This window comes from Psammomys obesus, unplaced genomic scaffold (assembly GCF_907164565.1).
Source record: "Psammomys obesus unplaced genomic scaffold, mPsaObe1.curated_primary_1811, whole genome shotgun sequence".
NCBI lineage: Eukaryota > Metazoa > Chordata > Mammalia > Rodentia > Muridae > Psammomys > Psammomys obesus.
The window spans coordinates 5,682,754-5,694,667 of NW_026596125.1; the positions used below are offsets into that span (position 1 = coordinate 5,682,754).

Below are 11,914 nucleotides of genomic sequence, written 5' to 3' on the forward strand. Positions count from 1 at the left end.
CTGCCTCTGCCTCCAGCGCCTATCTAGGGAGAATTTTTATAGGGGTGGCTCCTATGAGGAAAGTGAACATTTGAACTTCTTGCTCAGAAAATCCTGACAGTTCACAGCTCTTCTCCCTCACAACCATCAGTATGCTGGAGCTAGATCACAGGCCTGGTCTGAGAGAGCTGACTTAAATTTTAAAATCTCTAGGAACAGCTGGCTCCATATCGTACCTATGGTGGGAACTTCGCACCAAACCCCACAAATCAGCCCTCTCCACTACACACACCCTCAGAAGCTGTTACACACTCACACACCCAGGGGTAGCAACAACCATAAAGAGGAAGTCTCAGGCTTGGCTTTCCTCAGTGGCCTTTAAGTTTTTAACACTGTCTACCAAGATTTCTGTAAGAAAGTTTTCTCATGCAAAGGATTCTACCGGGGCCCTAAAGATACACACAGTGCCATGCAATGTAGTGATCTCCTCTTATTAACAGCTCATGATTCACTAGAAATAAACTAGACTAGGCTTGGTGGCTCAAACTCTAGAAGGCTGAGGCAAGAGTACACTAGTTGGAGGCCAGCCTGGGCTACACGGTCAGTTTAAAAAAAGAAAAAGAGTGAAAAGAAAAAACAAAACAAAACCCAAAACTAAGTACCATTTGGATTTCTAAATACTTAGCAGTCATTTATAGTTTTTAAGATTTATTTTCATTTTATATGTATTTGTGAGTATCTGCAAGTATGTAGGTGTATCATGTGCATGCTGAAGTGTATCACGTGCACGCTGGTGTCTGTGGACGCCAGGAAAGGGTGCTGGAGACCTGACGCTGAAGTTATAGGTGGCTGTGAGCTGCCCAATGAGGGTTCTGAGAACCAAATCCCGATCTGCAAGTGCAGTAAGTGTTCTTAACTGCTGAGCCATCTCTCTATTGTGCCATAGTCATTTGTAAAAGCTCTTAGAATCAGGAGAAACCAAACCTATTTAGAAAGTTTGCTGAAGTAATGCCTAGCAGCTTTCAACAATACTCTGCTTGTAATATTAAACAACAACAAAACTATCTTGTGGGCTGCAGAGATGGTTCAGTCAGTATAACATCTGCCACCAAGCCTGACCCCCTGGACCCTCAAAGTCCACATGCTGAAAGAACCAATGCTGACCATGCACACACACATGCCCCCACACAATATGTACACACAAAGTATGTGCACACATACATGTAAAACATGTCTTATACAACTTTATATGGGCCTCCTCTGGATCTAAAACCCAAAGTTCCAGGGAGAAGAACAGAGACTTAAAAAGAAATTATAAGAATTAAAACCTCAGTAAAGATTGCTAACACAGCTAGCTCACACCTACAATCCCAGAATTTGGGAAATGGAGACAGGAATATCACAAACTCACAAGGGAGTTAGTTCTGGGCTAACCTGAACTATATGAAACTTTGACTCTAAAGTATAAGGCAGGAATGTGGTGCAGACATATGTGTAGGTAAAACACTAAAAATAGATAAATCTAAAAAGACAAACTTATTTTGATTATGTCATAATATTGAAAAAATAACAATTCCTAATGTAGAAAACTAAAAGACCTGATCACATCTCCCTTTCTTCCTATGACATTGTGAATCCCAGTAGAATGTCTTTGTCCCTAAACATTCTTTCTTTGGGGGATGTACTGGCAAATTAACCAGGAGACTCCAGGCAAAGACCCAAATTCTAAGCTATATCCCAGCTCTTAAGATTGTCTCAGAAATCCATGACTCTGTATGCAGAAGAATTTTTAGCAAGCTCTAGGCCACTGGGGTGAAAGCGAAGCTTGAAGATAGGCTTGTCTACCCTTAGAAACAGAAAGTAGAATGGTGGTTGCCAAGGCAGCAGGGAGAGAGGAACAGGAAGTTGCTCAAAGGACAGTTTCAGCTCTGCAGCATGGAAAAGCCTTACAGCCGGCACATCAATGTGCATACCAGTAAGTGTACGCTTTCATACACCAAGGACTGGTTATGCTGGGAATTTTAACTACAACTGGAAAGAAAGAAAGGTTTGTCCACTAAGCTTCGCCACATGCTGGCCATTGCTAAGCTCTTCCTAAGTGTCTGTGATTAAGCCGGGCATGGTGACATACACCTGTAATCCCAGCACTCAGGGAGGCAGATTTCTGTGAGTTCGAGGCCAGCCTGGTCTACACAGTGAGTCCAGGACAGCCAAGGCTACACAGAGAAACCCTATTTCAAACAAATAAACAAACAAACAAACAAAAGATAATTGTTTGTGATCGACTCAAAGGCAAATAATTAGGAAGAGACTCTGGGTACGATTGGTGCACACCTGTAATCTCAGCATTTTGGAGGAGAGGCAGGTGGACCTCGGTAAATCAAGCCAGCCAGGATTACATAGAGAAACTTTGTTAAAAAAAAAAAAAAGTGGTGGAGGTGTGAGTGACTAAAGACTGACTTGCATTCTAAGTTGTAAAACTTCAGACTTTTTTTTTTGTAGACAGAGTCTCTATATATCCTGAAACTATATTCACCAGGCTAGCCTCGAACTCACAGAGCTCTGCTTGCCTCTTTCTTCCAAGTGCTGGAATTAGAGGCATGTGCTGCTACATTCCACCAAGCTTCAGACTGTTTTGTGACCCAAAGACATGACATTCAAAACTCTGGAATTCTCCATTTTTCCTGACTTATTCAGGTCCTAGTTTTGAGTATATTTTATGATTTATGCCTCTGTATTGTCTAAGCTCTATTCTTCCTCTTTTGAATTAAATCCAACTCTCCTTCCTTCCGTGTCTATTCTTACCACAACTGCAGAGACCCTGGACACTGCCTTAACATACTTCTCATGTTTAAACCATCAACTGCAGTATCTCTTTAAAATGACCTTATTTCATATGTCTGGGTGTTTTGCCTGCATATATGTCTGTGTACCACATGCAAGCCTGGTACCCCAGAAAGGGTATTGGATCCCTAGAAATGAAGCTATAGATTGTTGTGATGTGGGTGTTGAACCTAGGTTCTCTGGAAGAATAGCCAGTGCTCTTAATTGCTGAGACATCTCTCCAGTTCCCAAGGGTTTCTCTTAAACAGCAAATAAGGTCTGCTGGCACAGGGGTGTATTTCCAGGCACTCAGGAAGCTGCAGCTTGCCTGGGCTACAGGGAGTTAAAGAACAGTCTGAGCAAGTTAGTAAGACCCTATCAAGATAAAACATAGAAAGGGGGACTGGGGAATGTAGCTCAATGGCAGAATACTTGCAAAAATAAGTGTGTAAAGCCCTGGGTTTAACTGCAGTGCAGGAGGAGGGGACTTCTATTATGTCTTCAACTCATATTTTTTGAGTACAGGTAAAGTAGTCACTGAAACTGTTGCGTGAAACACAGGATGAATGACTCAACTTTCCCATGGAAATGAAAAGCAAAAAGCAGGGTCGGGGCAATAGTGAGAGAGGGCTGGAGACTAGAACTGACAATGACTTAAAAGGGTAATGGTTGGTCTGAGGCTGCTATTTTTGTTCTTTCAAAAGGATAGAGTTCTAGAAATGAACACCAAGGAAAGTAGCCGTGAGAAAGGACCAAAAGCAGCTGATAACCTCCTTAAGTCAGAAAGTCCTTCGGCTGACATGCATTTTGACAGCGTCTCCCTCTACAGCCCAGGCTGCAGTGCCTCACTGCCCTCAAAGCCAGCTCTTTGGGAAGCTGCACACACTTGACTTTGTGACATTCGTATTAATGCTCACAAGTGAAGGGAGAGACGTACTCCACATGCTGGAGATAGACTAGGCAGTCAAATGCCTCTACTGATAAAATCAAGTGCATCATAATGCTACCATTTAGCACCCTTCAGAGGCAGTCCAGGAAGAGAAACCATTCTGGGAGCAGAATCTTGGGATAATAGTACCGTATCAGAGGTAATGAGTATACAATAATTCTATGACTGCAAAGATTACACTCAGACTTTCACCACTGATCCTGATTGGCCTTTTGTAGCAGCACAGACATGTAAGTATTTTAACTATTTAACAGTAGGTTGATCACTTTGGTGGTGCTAGAGAACTTCATACATGTTAGACAAGCATTCATGAGCACTCTACCATTGTATTCTATCCCCAACCCTCTTCCCCATTATTGAATAAACGGAGTCCCTTTCCCTGGGAACTGTTGCACTTCTGGCTTGTGGACTCAAGAAACACTTTCCATCATCACTTTTAACCTTGAAAGAAGGCAAAAGAGAACGAGGATACAGCTTGCTATCTTCCCTTTTCTGAGTTTCTCATGCGCCACGGTGGATTTTTATTATTGGTTGGTGGCTGCTACTTCAAGAAAAAGATCAGCTGACCTTCCCAAGCTGCTGGGGGATGAATGCTGCTGTGGCTTTCAGGCTCTTCAGAGCTTACAGCAGAAGGATCGTCTTCTTCCCTTGACATACACAACACAACACACAGAACATTCTGTATAAAAACGACACAATAAAATTAACATGAACTGCTCCAACAGGAAAAGGGAGCATCAATAAATACCTCACAGACAACTCCAGATCCAAAGAACAGGAGTCTGCTCTGCTCCATTGGCAGACGAGAAGGAAATGAAAGCCGTTTGCAAAGGCAGCTGTGAGGATGGAGTCACACAGCTGGCCTCACAAAAGAGAACAAATATCTCAAAGGAAACAACTGACACATAAATAGAGGTCTATCCAATCTGGCTGCAGAAAGAGCCACTGGAGGGAGTACTGAGAAGGCTCTTTTAGAAAAGAGCTAGCCTGCTGCCTCACCGGGTGGACTGGCCCATGGTGCACTGGCAAGAAAGGAGAGCAGAGCACACAGGGGTTCAGTAGTCTGGAATCCACTCCTTGGCTTTTCCAACTTAGAAGAAGGATGTGAAGCAAGGAAGGAGAATCGGGTATGTATGTATGTATGTATGTATGTATGTATGTATGTACGTACGTACGTATGTACGTATATTTAGTGTGGGTGTGTGCAAGTGAGCATGTGTGGAAGACAAAGGATCACAACCCGTGCCTTTCTTCAACTGCTTCTACCTTCTCTGTGTGTGTATGTCAGAGCCACCGACTGAACTTAGAGCTCATCTGTCAACTAGACTGGCTAGCCAGCAAGCTCCAGGGATCCACCTACCTCTGCTTTCCTAATGCTGGAATTACAGAAATGTCTAGCTTCTTTATGTGGATGCTGGGCGACTGAGCTCAGATTCCCAAGCCTGAGCAGCAAGCACCTCCCTCGACTAAGCCATCTCCTAAGCATCTTATTCTGTGTTTTTGATACAAGACTCAAAATCCTCAGAATGAAACAGCAAGGTGGGCCTGACTACACTGGAAGGTAAAGGCAGGAGAGCCAGGAGCGGAAAGACATCCTCAGCTACCAGTGAATTTACCCAGATGAGCTCAATTCATATAGCTAACATAGGCTATATGAGCCCGGTTTCATGTCTTTTTTTTCTTTGTAGCAGCAATTTTATATAAAGTTATGTACTTATCAAACTGTACTCTAATAAAGACCCTGATTAAAAAGAGAGAGAGAGAGAGAGAGAGAGAGAGAGAGACTCCAAGAGAAACAGTGGGTTCAACTCCATGCCATGCTGAATCCCCATTTGTACTTTTACATAATGTAGAGCTGAGTACAGGCACTGAGGGAGAAGGGAAATCAGGCCAGATTCAAGGAAAACAAATGTACAAGGCTATCTGCATCTTTAGCTCAGTCAACACCGTAGGAAAACCTGCCCAGAAATAACTGTTGAAGGCAAAGAAAACACAATCATTAAAGAAAATCTATCTCAATAAGAGCTCATGCTTTAATGAGCTAAATACCTTCAGATTACACTGAACTCAAAAGTTTTTCTGTGGCTAGAATTTTCATTGATTCCTAAGTTCCTATATCTTTTCTTTTGGTTTGTCCGAGTTTTTACTACAGGGCGACAGCAGCCCAGGCTGTCCTTAAAACTCACTGTGGAGTCGAGAATAGCTCTAATTCCTGCTCCCACCTTCCAGGTGCCGGGATTACAGGTCTACACCATCGTGCTGACATTTCTGACTTTTAGAAATCAAAATGACTGTGACCGAGAGCTTTAAAAGTAATGCCTTATCACTTACTCTAAGACAGTAACTCATCAAGTTTCAGCTCATACTCTATATAATTAAACAAAGGAAGACAGTATCACTCTAGTAAAGACCCAGCAAGCAATTCTGCAGTAATTCTTCTCAGCAGCTAGATTTACCACCCTGCTCAAACCTCAGTCCAAGAGTCCCAGACAGAAACAGCTACTTGGTTCTCACCACCATCCAGGTCACTCTGGGAAGAGTAAGGACTTACCTGTTCCTCTGATAGTTGAGATATGTGATTCACAGCAGCGTAGGACTCAATTTTGGGATTAAAGTGATTGATGATGGCTCTGAAATAAAGAATTAGCATTAATATGGTCCTAGATGGAAGATAATTGATAATCCAGTTATTAATAAAAAGTGAGTAGCCTTGGGTTAGTTTTTGCCAACTTCACACAAGCTACAGTTATCTGGGAAGAGGAACTTCAATTGAGAAAATGCTTCCAACAGATTGGCTTGTAGGGAAGTCTGTAAGGCATTTTCTTGATTAGTGATTGATGTGGGAGGGCCCACAACACAGGGGGAGAGCAGTGCCGCCCCTGGACAGGCGGTCCTGGATAGTATAAAACAGCATGCTGAAGGACCAGAGAGATGCCTCAATGGTCAAGGGTGCCTGCTGTTCTTACAAAAGAGCTAGGTCAGCTCCTAACACCCACACTGGCTAGCTTACAACTGTCATTGACACCAATTACAGGGATCTGACACCTTCTTCAGGCGTCTGAGGACACTGCATGTACCTGATATACACATGCAGACAAACACATACACACAGAAAGGAAGGAAAGGAAAGGAGAGGGAAATGAAAAAGGGGGAGGGGAAGTGGGAAGGGGAAGAAGGGGAAGGGGAAGAAGGGGAAGGGGAAGGGGAAGGGAAGGAAAAAGGAAAAGGAAAGGAAAGGAAAAGGGAAAGTGGAAAGAAAAAGGGTAAGGGAGAAAGGGAAAGGGGTAAGGGGAAAGGGGAAAAGGAAAAAAAGGGAAAAAGGGAAGAAAAAGGGAAAAAGGGAAAGGAAAAGGGAAAAAGGAAAAGGAAAGGAAAGCAAAGCAAAGAAAGAGAAAAGGAAAAAGGAAAGGAAAGAGGAAAGGAAGGGAAAGGAAGAGAAAGAGAAAGGGAAAGGAAATAAAGAAGGGAAGGAAAGGGAAGGGAAGGGGGAGGGTAGAGAAGGGAAAAGGGAAGAGAAAAGAGAAGGGAAAAAAAGGAAGGGAAAACGGAAGGGAAAAAGGGAAGGGAAGGGAAAAGGGAAGGAAGAAAAAGAAAAAAAGAAAAAAGAGAGAGAGGGGAAAGATCATGCACGCAAGCAAGCTGAATCAGCCATTGGAAGCAAGCCAATAAGCAGAACTCCTTCATGGGCTGTTTCAGTTCCTGCCTTCAGGTTCCTGTCTTGAGTTCCTGCCCTGACTTTGCTCTGGGGTAGTGACATGGGAGCTGTAAAGTGAAGTAAACCCTGTCCTCCCCAAGTTGCTTTTGGTTATAGTGTTTACCACAGCATTAGAACAAGGTAACTGTTCTCTTCCTAAACATAGGTTACAAAATGGGAATGAACTGGGGATCAAAATGGGAAGGACTTAATAATTTGTTGAGAAATAAAACCAAAGGCCTCTAATGTGAAAATGAACTACAGAGAAAAGCATATAAGTAAAAAAAAAAAAAAACAAAAATCATGGTACTATTTCTTGAGATGAAAAGGGACCAGGGGGGTGTCCACTAGGGGGCCTGGCGTTCTAGTCAGAATGAGGTGTACAGGGTGGATACTCAGTGAAACTGGACCAACATGTAAACAAAACAGTCTCTGAAGAGGCTAAGCTGCACCAACGCTGACATTAATCTTCACGCTTGTTGGTATGTAGTTCTAAACCATAATTTAAATTCCAGGCATTGACACCAAAATCAGAGTATCACTTTCAAACATTCCCTGCCTATCACTTGTTCACATCCAAAGTTATCACATCTTGTTAAGTTTATCTCTCAAAAAATCTCCAAGGGCCTGGGGAAAAAAGTGCTTGTTAAGCAAACGTGAGAACCCGAGTTCAGAGCTCTAGCACCAATATAAGAGCTGAACATGGTGTGTGCCTGAGTCCCCGGCAGAGAGTGTGGTGGTGCAGAGACATAGGGTGGCCAGCCAGTGTAGTGAAAGTAATGAGTTCCAGCTTCAGTGAAAGGAGATCCTGTTTTTAAAAATTTGGTTCCCATAAGCACAATAGTGGCATGAATGTTACAGGGTAACTAACTACTGTCTGCTTGGATAGAAAGGCCTGCTCCAAAAAAAAAAAAAAACCCATGTCTAGTACTGTACATCTGGCAGGAACTCAGGTTGGAGAGCTCAAAAGTCCAGGGATGAACCTACTATTGCTACTCTGCTAAATGAACTTAGCATCAAACTGCCCTACACACTTTATCTCTTATCCCAGGGATCAGTGCAGTTTTCAGACCTAAGCAGAGAAGTTTCTTGTTTGGATGGTAGGCAATGCAGAAACTCACAACTGGTCAAGCACAAAGAATCGGTGTCAGTGGTGCTCAGCCACAAATGGGACATTTTACATCACACTCTCTCTGTTAGGTTCAGGACCATCTTGGAGGAGGGGTGGAAAGACTCTAAAATCCAGAGGTCAGGGAGAATGAGAGCAAAACTATCTCTAGAATCATATCACTCATGAACTCACAGAAGCTGGAGTTGCCTGTACAACATCCAGCCATTCAACATTCCAGCATGAGTCCCCACTCCTAACTAGAATCTATGACTAGACAATGGCTTGGGGAGAGGAAGATGAGCGTTCTTTCAGGATCTGGATCCTGGCAGGCTGACATGCTGTAGTAACAGCCTCTCATCCAGGAGCATACAGGCAGTATAATCTCAGTCAATGCGCTACTTAAAGAAAGGATACAAACTCAGGGTGTATTAGGAAGTGGATATGGATCTGGGAGGAGCTAGAGGGAAGAGTTGGAGGTGAATATGACTGAAATACACTGCATGAAATTCTCAAAGAATTGATAAAAATATTTTAAAATATATAAAGTGCAAAAGCATCTAAGGAAGAATATCTTGATGTTCACTTCTGGCCTCCACATGGGTGAGTTTACCCACACAAACACTTAACACACACACACACACACACACACACACACACACACACACACAGACGAGAGGGAGAGAGAAAGAGAGAAAGAGAGAGAGAGAGAAAGAATGAATTTCTGAAGTGTGAAAATAAAGAAAATATCCCTGTTTTTTTTTTTTTTTCCTGGTCCCAGGCACTCCAGGAGTACAAAAACACCACCACACCACATACAACCAATCCTGAAAATGGCACAGAAATGGCATCAAGAAACCCAATTATAAAGATATGAATCTCTAGTCTGGAACAGTGGCTCATGCCTATAGTCCCAGCACTCTGGGATGTAGAGACAGGTGGACATCTGTGACTTCGAGGCCAGCCTGGCCTACAAAGTGAGACCAGGACAGCAAAGGGTACACAAAGAAACTCTGACTTGAAAACAAACACCCCCCCCCAAAAGATATGAATCTCTTAAGGGAATTGACCCCAAGTTCCTGAGGACCACCCCCTTTCCCAAGAAGCACAATAAGAAGGGTCTGAGGAAGATGCAGGCAAACAATGCAAAGGTAATGAGTGCTTGTGCAGAGGCCATTAAGGCCTTTGTGACACCCAAGGTGGTTAAGGCCAGGACACCAAAGAGCCCCAACTGCAAGCTCTGCCGACTTGCTTTCAAGGCTCATCCCAGCCTTGTGAAGCAGATTTGAGGCTATGCGGCCAAGGGTCACAGGCTATGCCAACCATAGCCCAAGGTTCAAACCATGAAAGAGGCTGCAGCTTCAGCTCAAGCCCAGCCTTCAGTTTCCATTCCTACCCTAAGTGCCCAGACCCTTGTGAAGGCCCCATGGAAAAGGCTTCTTTTTATCTGCCAAGGTGAGAGAAGATGGTTTGGTATGACTTTACACACTATTTGCAGATGGTTGATGCTCTGTGTTGTTTTTATAAATAAATTTGAGGGCAAGATCTGCCTAAAAATAAATAAAAAGGAATCGCCTTGAAATAAAATGCCTTGGTATAGGTAGGTTCTTGTCATTTCTTCCCTGGTGCAGCAGAATAGGCATGATTTATTATTTTATTTTTAGACAGGACCTAACTTTGTGGCCCAGGTTGGCCTTAAACTCTTGGCAATCCTACTGTCTCAGTATCCCAAGTACTGAAAATACAAGTTGTGGGCCACGACACCTGTGTTCTGTGGCTCAGATCAAAATTTGACAAGAGTTCATATTGATGGAAACAAATGACTGGATACACAAAGAAAAGGAAAAAACCCTAAATCTTTACTCTACAGCGTTGTGAGGAACAGAAGAAGCCCTGAGTGTGTGAGGGCCTGAGTGAATGTGTGTTACTGACATGGCATGACCATGTCAAGGACCCCAAAGCCTAAGATCTATGGGAAAAACCAATTCCTTCCTCTGGTCCATGTGTGGATGTTGACTGTGTGCAGAAAAAGTCCATCTAGTTTCTTCTCCCTGGATATCTTCACCCTGAAGACTGGTCCCTTAGAGAGTGTTCCTACTGAGATTATCTAACCCTATCACTTGATTCAGCTGTATAGCATCAATCCTGCCTCCGCTGTTTATCGGTATAAAAACCCCACCTCCTGTTCAGCTGTAATTACCCTGCCTCTCAGCTCAGCTCTCTATATTAAAGGCACTGAGGGTCCACGTTGTTGTGGTTTCTGCAGACTTGATCTGTGTGTTCTATTTCTATGTGACCATATGTCTTTTCTTCATCCCCTGTCACCCTAGGCAGACCTGTCCTTGGAACCATCTAATATGTTGTAAAAGTAACTTTCATATAGCCAGATGTAATTACCATCTTGGAGGCTTACTGTCTCTGTCTGCTACTGTAGGCCTAGTCCTGGAAGCTTCTAGCCTCCATACAATCTAATCTAGGCCTAGAATGCTTTGAGCCTCTGAAATTTACTGCTGAATAAGCTCACTCTTTGTAATTCTTTTTGAACTCTGGCTGGCTGGTTCAACTCTGGCTGTGTGGCTCAAATTCCTCTCCAAGCTGACAACTCAATCTGGAGTCTCTCAATTTCTCACTAAAGAGCTCTGCTTGGCCTCATACTAACTTCTTCAATATGTTCTAATCTTCTGGCTCCCGCTCATTCTCTGGCTCTGTCTTCACCTGTGTCTAGTCTGTTCTCTCTCCACAGCCTGCCTCTGTACAACTGTCATGGTAAAACTGCCTCCTCCCTCTCTCACCCTCTGCTCCCCAAGGAGCCTATCTTTTTCTAGTCTCTTCTGCCAAGAGTTGAGCATCTCCTGCTCTGACTCATTCTGTCAGATCTTTCTCTGATTCATCACTTTGTCTGACTCTCTATTCAATTAGATGTCACTTTCAAACATGGGTGATTTCCTTCTATAAACCAACTTTACCTTCACTGTTTGGGGTTAAAAGTATGTACTAAGGGTGTGCCTGTATTCCAGCCAGAGTAGCCATGTTGCTGAATTAAAATCCCTCTACAGGATGTGACGGAATGTTTCATGTAATATGAGCAGATACTTTCTCCCATAGGAGACTAAGTTTAATTCCCACCAGTACTGATGGCTGGCTAGATTCAGGGACTGGGAAAAAACAGAAATCTTACAGTAGAAAGACCTGGTAAATCTGTGTTAACCAGGTGAGGAGGGCTAATACCCAGTGATATCACACAGCTGTCATGAGAAAAGCCTTTCTTAGATTCTTCAGAAGGATTGACTGTTCAAAGCCAGCTTAGATTAGTCAGAAAGAAAGAAAGAAAGAAAGAAAGAAAGAAAGAAAGAAAGAAAGA

The 11,914-nt window shown here is 43.2% G+C and overlaps 1 protein-coding gene across 3 annotated transcripts in view; it reads right to left on the reverse strand.

The window, feature by feature from the left end:
• Armh3 (armadillo like helical domain containing 3) overlaps positions 1 to 11,914 on the reverse strand; it is a 176,170-nt gene that overhangs the window by 16,475 nt on the left and 147,781 nt on the right. For all 3 annotated transcript variants that reach the window (XM_055591672.1, XM_055591670.1, XM_055591671.1), the window contains exon 24: positions 6,303 to 6,381. In XM_055591672.1, the coding sequence (XP_055447647.1) occupies positions 6,303 to 6,381 (79 nt within the window). The remainder of the gene's footprint in view (positions 1 to 6,302; positions 6,382 to 11,914) is intronic.